Source organism: Macrobrachium rosenbergii, chromosome 14 (assembly GCF_040412425.1).
Source record: "Macrobrachium rosenbergii isolate ZJJX-2024 chromosome 14, ASM4041242v1, whole genome shotgun sequence".
In the NCBI taxonomy this organism is placed as follows: Eukaryota; Metazoa; Arthropoda; class Malacostraca; order Decapoda; family Palaemonidae; genus Macrobrachium; species Macrobrachium rosenbergii.
In genome coordinates, this window is record NC_089754.1 from 13,135,842 (window position 1) to 13,148,500 (window position 12,659).

At 39.3% G+C, this 12,659-nt stretch overlaps 1 protein-coding gene across 1 annotated transcript in view; it reads right to left on the minus strand.

The window, feature by feature from the left end:
* Positions 1-12,659, minus strand: part of Myo10A (Myosin 10A) — a 250,021-nt gene that overhangs the window by 12,661 nt on the left and 224,701 nt on the right. The window contains 1 exon segment of the mRNA XM_067115921.1: positions 12,383-12,538. Within this exon segment, the coding sequence (XP_066972022.1) occupies positions 12,383-12,538 (156 nt within the window).

Here is a 12,659-nt window from a genome sequence, read left to right on the forward strand (position 1 = left end):
AGATCATGGAGAATCTTGCTGGATGAGGGTTCTGGAAGATGAAAATGTAATGTAACTGCTCAGCACTGACCTGTACCCAGCAACTGAAGAGTAAGAAAGTCTCTTGTCTCGCCTTAAAAATAGCAAGAAGTCAGCGACTTTCGCAACTGTCGGGCGCGAAATACAATGCCCTTGTTTCTGGCACCATCCACGATACATTGCCCACCTGGCCTGGTATAACTTCCTGGTTGAATTCCTTAGGCAGAAAGACAGTTGTCTAGCCACTGCTTTAGAGAGTCCCGCATGACGGGCCGCTCACTGGACAGTCTTCAGCATGCAGAGGTTCCAGTGGAAGTAGTGGAAGTGTGGCTGTTTGAGTAAATCTCTCCTCTATGGGAGGAATACTGTACCAGAACTTCTGTTAACAGGTCCAGGAGGTCCGGAAACCAAGGTCTCTGGGGCCAGTATGGGCAGATCAGGGTCATTTGAATGTTCTTGCAGATCCTGAGTTTTGCTAGCACTTCCTGTATCATCCTGAAGGGAGAAAAAGCATAGACCTGTAAGTTGTCCCATGGCTGCAACATTGCGTCTGTCCCGCAGGACATGGGACCTGCTACAGGGGGCAAATAAACTGGAAGGCGATGGTTCATCCTGGTGGTGAATAGATCCACCGTTGCTGGCCATCTCTTGAGCAGCAGTTGCACCTCATCTTGCACTAATGTCCCAATCCCCTCCGAGAACTTCCTGAGACCGACTCAGAGCATCCACCAAGACGTTGAGCTTTCCCGACACGTATTGGGGAACGAGCGAAACTGTGTGTTCTTCGCACCAACGGAGAACTCTCCGTGCTACCTCGTTCAGCACCTGTGATCTTGTTCTCCCCTCCTTTTTGAGATATGATACTGCTGTAACGTTGTCGCAAAACAACGCTATGGTCTTGTTGCTTACCTGTTCTGCAAAGCAACTCACGAGCCTCCTTGACTGCTCTCAATTCCCTGTAATTTATGGACTCCTCCCGATCCAGATCCCTCCAAAGGCCCTGGGCCTGAGATTCCTCCATGGTTGCACCCCAACCCTGATCCGAGGCATGTGTGTACAGATGTACGTCTGGAAGGGGGGAGTCCAACCTTACACCGGTGGTCAGATGATGTTCTTCTGACCACCGAAGATCCTTCAGGCAAGAATCGTCCCAGATTGTTCTCTTCCCGAAAGTCCCAGCGATTCCTGAGACACACCTCCAGAGAACGCATCCGCAGACGAGACCCTGGAACAAGAAGGGATAGGGAGGCCATCCGGTCCAGCAGGCTTTTCCATAAGCTCACAAGCTGCACTTTGTATGACATGAAGGTTTCCAGCTGGCTTAAAGTTCTAGAACCCGCTCCTCTGTCGGGAAAGCCCTCAAAAGACGCGTCTGAATTGTTATTCCCAGGTACGTCTTTACTTGTGTCGGAAATAGAGAACTCTTTTCGAAATTGATTCTTATGCCTAACTCTTGGCATAGGTTCAAAAGAAAATTCCTCACCTGCGAGCCTCGCCTTCTGACGAAGCTTGAACCAGCCAGTCTTCGAGGTATCTTCTCATTCGGAAGCCCCAACAATGCATGATGTCCGAGACAGGAGACATCACCCTCGTAAATACCTGAAGTGCTGTGGTCAGACCGAAGCAGAGGACTTTGAACTGGAATGTTCCAGTTGGACATGGGAAATGAAGGAACTTTTGAGATTCCTGATGAATCAAAACCTGGAGATAAGCGTCCTTGAGGTCCACTGAAGTCATCCAATCTTCCCGCCGCACCAACCGCAGCACCGACTGGGAAGTTTCCATATGAAACTTCATCAAGGTTACAAACTTGTTGAGACCCGAGAGGTCTATGATAGATCTCCAAGATCCTCCCGCTTCGGGGGCCACGAAGATCTGGCTGTAGAACCCCGGAGAAGGGGGAGCGGGCTCTAAGGCTACCTTCTCTGAAAGGGCTCGGATCTCTGCCGCCAAAGCTAACCCCCTAATGGAAGAAGGGGAGCAGCTGGGAAGATGTACTGGTGAGTTGGATAGCTGAGGACAAGAGTGAAAAGGGACTCTGTAACCCCTCCTTAAGACCTCCACTACCCAACTCTCCGCGCCCCAATCCTTCAAGATATCCCAGAATGGGGCAAGGCAACCTCCTACTGGTGCAAGCAAAGGGAATGTCTCCTTTTTGAAAATCCTTATGAATGGAAGGTTTCAGATCTGAGGCAGAACTAGAAAGCTTGGAAGCAAATTGTACTCTCTTAGGAGAATTTCCCGGCGACTTAGAGCGAGAGCGCTTCAAAGAAGACATTCTAGCCCCCTTCGGAGATCTGGCACTCTGCACTGCGACCCTAATCGTTGCCTGTTGCGACTCCAATGCAGAAGTAGACGACACAAAGTTGACCATCGCCGACACGTCTTCTTCTCTGAACAAACTGCTGCTGAGCGCCAATGGAGCCCTCAGCAGTGCCCTCTTATGGATGTCAGGAAAATGAAGAGAAAGGTGGTTCAGGTAGAAGTCCCTCCTCTTCTTCCCTAAGAACGTAGTACATCCTGCGGAAACGTCTGCCTGGTGTGTAAGCCCAATGGAAACTGACGTAATGAGGTTGTCGAAAAAGTGTCGGGTCAGACGGAGAATAACCATCCTGTTTGAGGAACCCCATCAGACCGGGTAACATCCACAGTATGCGATAACGCCTCCAACTGGTTGCAGAAGGTGTCTTCTAAGATACTGGCTTCCCTGGCCGAGATAGATAAAAGACGGTCCGATGATGGAACCCAAGATAGGAGAGCCTCTACCGACTCGTTCAGTGGCACCCTAACACCCGCAGAAGGGTTACCCGCGACCCTGTAAAAGCCCTTCCGAATAGGAAGCAAGGCTGAATCCTGCTTACCCGATCCTATCGCTACTGTCAACCTATTGTCAGCCTCTCTCAAAGCCTGCTCGACCCTGCCAAACCAGACTAGATTCTTTAGTGACTGTGTTACTCGTTGCATGAAGCAACTCGAACATCGCTTGTTTATGCTGTATCGGCTCCTCTGGAGCCTTGGACCATGAATACAGTGAGTGGATTAAGTCCAACATCCGTCTGTATTCAGACTCATTGGCTGAAGGAAAACTAGCCTCTGGTATCTGATCCTCTTCTTCACAGGAACAGTCTTTGTCGAATCGGTCCGACTGAGCTGAAACTGGAAAGGAGACAGGCTGACCCCTAACAAACCTTGAACCTGATGATCCTGAACACAACACCCCTGGGTACGCAATATGGACACCTGACGAATCAGTCCCGAACAACTTGGGAGTCACCGAAATAGGTTGTGCAAACCCCGCACCCTCCAAAGATGATGACGCAACACCTGGGTCGGTCACATCTGGGCGGATAACGCCCACTCCTGAGAGCGGAGAGACCGCAACACCCACACCACGCAAACCCGAATGTAGTAGGGTCTCATGAGACTGGAGATCCGGAACAGAAGGCCCCCTACTTAAAGAAGAAGAGGGGAAAGGGTCCCTGATTACCCGAGATCAAACCCGAACCTACATTGACTGCCTTAGCCGGAGGGACAGAGGAACCTGTCGGAAAAGTTGAGAAAGGAGGAACCGAAGGAAGAAGAAAGGAAGATGCCACACTCAAGAGTTACTACCGGAGCTCCTGTCGACGATGTTGGGCAGGTAGAAAACATTCCAGCTGGCCCTGAACTCGAAAGGGTTTCAAAGGTAAGATTACGAGGTACCGAACCCGAAGAAAAGGGAGAAGATGAAACACCAGACATCTTAGGTACCAGAGGAACTGCGGAAACTATCAGAACCGCAGAATTAAACGCTGCGGCAGGCGCGCCACCAACTGTCACAGCAACTAGATCAGAAGCCTGCGATGGTACAGGATTCGCCGCAGATGACACCGAAGACAAGCCTGCTAATGGCATAGATGCCAGATGAACTACCAAAGCACCCAGAATGTTCCCCGAAAGGTGGCTCGAGAGGGAAGGTTGAGAAAGAGTAGCGGAAGAAGGTTTGGAAGCCGTAGAGGATGTAGCGGAAGAAGGTTTGGAAGCCGTAGAGGATAAGGAGAAATCTGAGGTTACAGAAGAGGCCATAGATTTTAGAGAAAGAAAATATACAGATTCCGGTCCTCCCTGATGATCTTGCAATACATCATTTGTGAATTCCAGGAAATTCTTCATTACATGATCATGGATATTCAAATACCCTATATTAAAACACTGTCTGACCAATGACCTATATCCTTTAGAAAGACCCAGTAAATTACATTATATTCTGCTACATTCAATGTCCTATCAAATGAACCATCACCAACCAATGAAAATTTATCCCCAGAAGGAAAAGGAACTCTCAAAGAGGAAGAGAAACCCTCCGACCTTCCCGAACCTGGCAAACTTACTACTAAATCTACATCCTCCTCAACCAATTAGCAACATTTTGTTGCAAGGAGACTGCAGCTGGAAAAACAGAATGCTGCTGGATCTAACAGATCTCTGAGCCTTAATTACACCTGTCCCCGAAAAAGACTGCACCTTTAACTTCTCTCCTACACTCTTTGCTACCTCACTGTCTCTATTCGTCTGTGTCAATCCTGTCTCTAGTAGATTTACCTCTGGACTTACACTGTCTGAAGAAAGGGGGAAATCTACTGCTAACACTGCCTGCTCTGCGCTGGGGGGGCCGGCAGATCCTGCCTTTGAGGTTTGTGGTTCTCCATGACCCCTGCCACCCGTTAGGGTTGGTTCTGGAACAGGCAGGGGGCCTGAAAAAGAACAGTTAGTTTCTGTTTTCCTATCACCTATATTTTGTTCTTTGAATTCTGATAACTTAGTCATAAAACTAGAAAAAAATTTGTCATGCTAGCTGATAATTTATCTTCCAACTTCCTGAATAACTCCGATTCTACATCTTCCTTATCTAAACTCTCAGTTTCTACAGCTGGTTCCCTATGTTTGCTCTTGGAAGCTAGAGATTTTCTATGCTTAACATAATCCTCCATCTGATCTTTTGAACACGACCTACATTCGTCACATCTCAAAGTTAAGCTACATTGCACCTTCCTACAAGCCATACAAACTGAATGTCTGTCATGTTAGAGGGTACTCATCCTCTGTTTGCAAGCTGTGCACGATCGGTGAGTTGCAGCGTCTCCAGTAGTTGTGGTGTCGGTCGCAGTAGTTGTAGCCAAGGTTGAAGCAGTTGCGCTATCCAAGGGGGGGCATCTTTTTATCCAATCTATCCATCGCGAGTCCAAAACGAGCCAGAGTCAAGACAGGAGAGAAAAATCCAATGCCAGGCAACAGAACAATCCAGGCGAAAAAGGCGAAAAACTGGTCCAAGTCATTATTAAATATCAATAAAGTCAGTATACAGGGGTTGGGCTAATAACCAAAAGTTCGCCTGAAGCAGGAAACATCCATGCAGCAGGGCAAACAGAAAGCAATTGGGGAACCCGGCCTTGCACGGCTGGGACTTGCAGCAGCGTTGCCAACGGTGCTTCAGGTAACTCACCTTGACAAGATTTCCTGTAAACGTTGGTAACGCTGACAGTTAATTACCCAATTAGTGGGTAAAAGTTATGGGGATATAGTTTGGGCTGGTGGGTAACCAGGGCTAATTCAGGTGTTCAGGGAGTGTATTGCAATACACACATTAACTAATTCATAATTCTTTATATGCATTATACTTTCAAAGTATTTCACAATAGCTATTAATATTACCAAATTTCTTTACTTACTAGCCATAAACTAAATACAGTAATCTAAATTTTTTTAAAATGTACTCTTTTCTTGTAATTAATAAAATGACAATTTTAAAGTAATTTGTATTTTTCCTAACATACAAACCTGAGGTCTTTACATATGGGGATTAACTTTCAGTGCAGGCTGAAGCTGGTCGTTTAATTAAAATACAAGGTGGTTATCGGTAGTTGGCTACCGACGGTAGAGGAGGAAGCCCTGCCATCCAGTTGGTACACATTCACTTACCTTTTGACCCAGATAGCAGAATGAATGGTGGTTTGAGGTGGGCCATTTATATAAAGACCTCAGGTTTGTATGTTAGGAAAAATACAAATTACTTTAAAAAGTTTTCACATTATTATACTTTTATTTAAGCCTCTACAATAATGAATCTGAACGATAAGTATAACTTTAATTTCTCTTTTATAATATTATTAGCTGCATTATACATTTTACGCATACTGAAGGTAACAAAGACACACAGTATGTAACTTTTGAACAGTTTTTCTTTCCATTTCTGATAGCAACTTGATGGGTTCTTCTGGAAGTTACCAAAATTACATGGTTTTTATTGTATAAGCATGCACTGTATATATATCCAAAAACTAATAAAAACATAGAATCCATTATGAGAAGCAGTGTGTAAGAGCCAGAAATGTAACAACTTCCCACTTTTTAAAGCTTCAGCTCACTGGATAAAGCAAAACTTTTGTTATTATTCCATGGCCTAGTGACTAACAATCCAATCAGACTTACTAACTTTTTATGATGATCCATCTGAAAACCTCCAAAATGTATAAGAATGGCAATAACACAGCTAAAGGGATGTTAGGGTAAGAATTAGTGTTATTAGGTAGTGTGAATTTTGCCTGTACAGGCTTCAGCAGTGTTACAGTGAAGGAAATTGTTAATATAAATTATTTCTAGTATTCTACCTTTATCATTTTTTCCTCATTAATGTTCTTCATATCTGTATTACTGTATGTATTTATTTAGGAAAGTTATCATTATCATTGTTGTTAAATTGTGATGGCTTATAGTACTCAGATTAATAAAACCACAGAAAGTCTGAGGCAATGTGTCAGAAATAAATAAGACATATAGTGTTAGTCAAATTGGTGATAAACCCATGTCAGTGAATTTTTTCACATAAAAGGATTCTTAATCTACTAAAGCTCAAATATGGAATAGGTGTTCATAATAATTATGGTATTATTTTCTTGAGTTTTCTAGTGCCTCTATAATATTAAATTGTGTCTTTTGAATAGATTTAGAATGAAATATTACGTTGTACGACATTTAAAATTTTTTTATCTTTTGACTATGCCTGGCTAGATAAAAACAGACAGAAAGATGGACAGAAAGACAGCAATCATTCTTTTCACATGAACTTTGAAAGCCAGGATACAATATGTCCTTTAAATGGTCAACATGAATAAGAAAACTTTGGTGGCCAAGCTGGGCAAATTTTGCATGCTTGGTTTAACTGAAGATATTAAAGATTTCTTTTTCATTTCTAAGTAAATAAACAAGAAGTTGAGATACTTTACAAGATTTTCTAACTCTCCCATTTGTTTATCTAAAATTGTACAGTACATCCATTTTTGGAGAAAATTCTTTTAAGCAATAAACAAACTGGAAACAAAAGATTTACTTGACTCTGCTCTACAAATTTTTTCATCATTTGCCTTAAGTACAGTATTCAAAGGCAGAATTACCCAATCTTTTTACATTGGCTTCTGTATAAGACTTAAGAGGAATGTTTTTCATGAAACTAGCCATTCTCCTTATCTCTCCTCTTTCTCTTTCTTTCTCCCTTTGTTTGACAGTTTTCCAGGTCCACTAAAGCAAGACAATACTTACAGAAAAAAATAGTTATTGCAGTTTTTGTTTATTCCTTATTGAATTATCAATAAAATTACAGGATACATGATCTCCCCCATAGGAAAAAATTAGTGCTTTATCTTATTTTACTTGGGTGGGAGGGGGTACTGATTTTGTTACAAAATCTATTGCTTAATCTTTAAAAAATTATCAATCTACAGAGAATATTTCTTCAGAATTTTTAAAATGCTTTTCTTGTTATTAGTCAAGCAGAGGATGGGTTAAAGGTTTGCGCACTCATGCTGCTGATTACCATCTTGATGGAAAATGGCTTTGCTTCCACTTTTTTAAAAATTACTCAAGAGTTAAGATAACCCAACTAAAAGAAATTTTCTTTTATATATAACTGAAAAAGAAAGATGTTTGGCTGGGAAGGAGGTATAGAGGTTTAATATCACTTTAAGATTACATCTTTGAGAAAGTTATCCCAAATCTCATGTACTACAGTATAAGCAATTTCACTCTAGCTTTAAAAATAATTAATACTGACAATATTTTTTAATACTGAAGGAAACTGAGTCAGATCTCATCTAAAACTATTGCTCTAACTTTAAAAAATATCATTTCTATGGCTTTCCATAGCTGTAAAACTGTTGTACTTTTCTCATTTTTCAAAAAATATCCTACTGCCGAAGGTATGTACAGGAGTAGGCAGTAGGATACATTTGGAACACGCAGCTCTTATTATGAAATTTTTTTTATCACACCGTGATTTATATACAATCATGAAGCTACAAATGTCGCTTAATATCAAATTCACGCTACCTCGGGAATATCTCAGATGGAGAATTATCACCGAAGGGGGATTTATGTAAGTGATAAATGAATTGGTATCGCTGGGACGCGAGCCCTTGACTCGGACCTATTCAGCGACTCCAGTAGACATTACTGCCGCGCTGCGTGTTCCAAACGTACCAACGAACTATCATGGCGGTGGGGGGTCATTGCCGAGGCTAAGTACAATTTCCCCGCTCACGACAGGAAAAAACAGTACAGCAGACTCGGTAATGACTTATACCTCTCTTGATGGCGTGGTGGTAACGTCTACTGGAGCCGCTGAATAGGTCTGTGTCAAGGGTTCGCGTCCCGGCGATACCAATTCATTTATCACTTATATAAATTCCTTCGTGATAATTCTCCATTGAGATATTCCCAGGTAGCGTGAATTTGATATTAAGCGACATTAGTAGATTCATGATTGTATATAAATCACGGTGTGATAAAAATTTAATATATATATATATATATATATATATATATATATATATATATATATATATATATATATATATATATATATATATATATATATATATATATATATATATATATATATATATTACATACACACACACACACAATATATATATATATATATATATATATATATATATATATATATATATATATATATATATATATATATATGTTTGTATATACATGTATATACAAGCAATCCCTGGTTATCGGCAGCCTCGGTTATCGGCAATCCGGCTTTCTAGCGCTTGTCTAGTGAAGACGATAACCTGACTTTCGACGCCGATCTCCAGCTATCGGCACCGATCCCCGGTTATCAGTGTTGATCCCCGGTTATCGGCACTGATCCCCACTTATGGGTGACGCCGATTCCCAGTTATCAGCTCCGATCCCAGGTTATCGGTGCCAGTAACCGGATGCCAGTAACCGGATATCAGCGTTGATACCCAGGGATCGGCACTATTATCACCGATTTTCGGTTAATGTCATGCTGCCGGGAATGGAACCCCTGCTGATAACCGGAGACGGCCTGTATACAGGCAGCCCCTGGTTATCGGCGATCCGGTTTTATGGTACTTGTCTAGCGACGCCAATAACCAAATTTTCGACACAGATTCTTGGTTATCGGTGCCGATCTCCGGTTATCAGTACTGATCTATGGTTATCGGTGGCTCTGGTCCCCGGTTATCAGTACCGATAACCGAGGAACGGTGCTATTATCGCCGATTTTCAGTTATCACGCTGTCAGGAACAGAACCCCGCCGATAACTGGGGATTACCTGTGTGTGTGTGTACATTATATATATCTATATATATATACATATATATATATATATATATATATATATATATATATATATATATATATATATATATATATATATATATATATATATATACATATATATATATATATATATATATATATATACATATATATATACATATATATATATATATATATATATATATATATATATATATATATATATATATATATATATATATATATATATATATATATACAGTCATACCTCGAAATTACCCTTGGGTTCCGGAGCCCTTCGAGCAAGGCGAATTTTCGCGTAAGTTTGGCATGGTCTTTAAAAATGCTAATAAATGTTTATTTCCAGAGTTTAAGTACTAAATATGACCCTAATCATGCTCCCAAAGTATTAAGCTAGCTTTTAAATGAACTAAAGTTTGTGTAATTTTATTTGAAATTTAGCTTATTACCCTTAAAAAAGGAATACAGTAAATGGTTGACATAAAAATTGAGTACTGCACAGTGTCATAATATCGCATTTACAGTAGGTGCGTACGTATACTAATGTTACCCCTAATTCATGGGGTGCCGTTTTCTTTGCCACTTAGAGTAAAAGCCGTTTTCTTTGCGTCACTAGCCAAAACGTCGTGTCAGTCAACAAAAGTACAATTCCATAAAATATCGAAAACATGTACATAATGTTCGTAGAAGGTAGTACAGTACAGGTAAAATTCAATCAATTTAAAATTATATACTGTACAGGTAATGACGTACAGAGAAATAATAAGTTGTAAAAGTATGTTTGAGCGCTAACTACGAGAGAGAGAGAGAGAGAGAGAGAGAGAGAGAGAGAGAGAGAGAGAGAGAGAGAGAGAGAGAGAGAGAGAGATACTGTAATAAAGTAACTGTACTGCTTTTGTATCGTATTTATGCGCAAATATATAAATACAAGTTTTCCATTCTGATTTTACACCTAAAAACACGAAAACTTAAAAATTAAACACACTTTCTACAGGGGTATCATCTTTGAAAAATGCAGTAACTAGATATTACATCTTGTAAAAGTACACCAACTGAACGTGCTGTAATTACATGCACATACAGATTGCACCAGCACTTTTCTTTGAGGTGAACAGAGTAATTTTCAAAGAATGACACTTATACAACTCTTAGTTACATCTCTGATATTACATTAACGAATTCATTTTATCAAATGAGCTCGACTGAACAACCTCATCTCAAGGTCATGTAAAGTCCTTGTGACAAAGACTTTGCAAATGGACATAATACTTGTATGATATTTATGTACAGAAATGTAAATATAAATTTCCCATATCGATTTTACAGTTAAAAGCATGAAAACTTATAAATGTACTTCAAACATTAAAAAAGCATTTTCTGCAGTGGTATCATCTTTGAAAAGTGCAGTAACTTTGCAAATGGGTATCACATCTTGTAAAAGTACACTAAGTGAATGTGCTGAAATTATCTTTGCATCATATTTATGCATGTACAAAAATAAAAATAATACATTTTCGATACAGATTGTACACATGAAAGCATGAAATGCATTTTTCATAGAGATTTTACACATGAAAACATGAAATGCATTTTTCATAGAGATTTTGCACATTAAAACATGAAATGCATTTTTCATACAGATTTTACACATAAAAGCATGAAATGCATTTTTCATACAGATTTTACACATAAAAGAATGAAATGCATTTTTCATACAGATTTTACACTTAAAAGTATGAAAACTTGTAAATTACTTCAAAAATTAAACACCCACTTCTGCAAGGTTTCTCGAGAATTTCGTGTGTCTGTGAAAAAATCGCGTATGCCCATTAGTTGGGTTCCAGTGAAAAGTTCGTGTGTGTGTGAATTCGCGCAACTCGAATCGTGTAAGATCGAAGTATTACTGTATATATAAACACACAGGCAATCCCCAGTTATCGGTGGGCTCGGTTACCGCCGATCCGGTTTTATGTCGCTTGTCTAGCAACGAAAATTGGCAATCTTTGCCACCAAAAATCACCGACTTCTGCTTATCGTTGCCGATAATTGGGTATTGGTGCCCATACATACCTAACAGAGGCTTTGATCTCCAGTTACTGGCACCAACAAGCGCCAAAAATCGCTGATTTTTGGTTATCGGCGATTGTCACATATATATATATATATATATATATATATATATAATATATATATATATATATATATATATATATATATATATATAAATATATATATATATATATATAAATAATATATATATATATATATATATATATATATATATATATATATATAATATATATATATATATATATATATATATATATATATATATATATATATATATATATATATATATATATATATATATATATATATATATATTATACATACTTAATGCCACTGTCAAAACATCAGCTCTCTACGTATTTATTTACTAAACAGTTCAGGTCAAATTAGTATGCTATGTACATGAATGTATTACACAGCTAAAGGGTAACAATTAATTATGTTTAAAAACTGCAAAAAATAATGAGAGGTCTACATATTACAAAGATTCTGAGCTTAACAAGGGCACATAAAGGCAACCACAGCATTCCTCAATTCCTGGAACACAAAATACATTCTGCAAAATGAAAAGAAAAGCATAATATGGTGTTTTGCTTCTGTATCATAATAGACACAACCTCTTCACTACTTATGTAACTACTGTACCGTACTTACAATGATCTCTTGTTGTAGCTGCTCTCCTGGTGTCACCAACAGCAAACCTTCGAGATAATCTGGTGCAATCTGATTGAAAACCACTTCATAATATAGGGCATTATCTGAACGCAAGGGGTAATACCACACACTTCGGCAAAATATCAAATAAAACACCTGTGGAGTAAAAAATAAAAGAAATTGTATATAATCCATGCATGAATATTTTTTTTTTGTAAAACTGTTATACCATTATTTCATGTCTAACTAAAGATTTACTTATTTCAAGTGCAATATT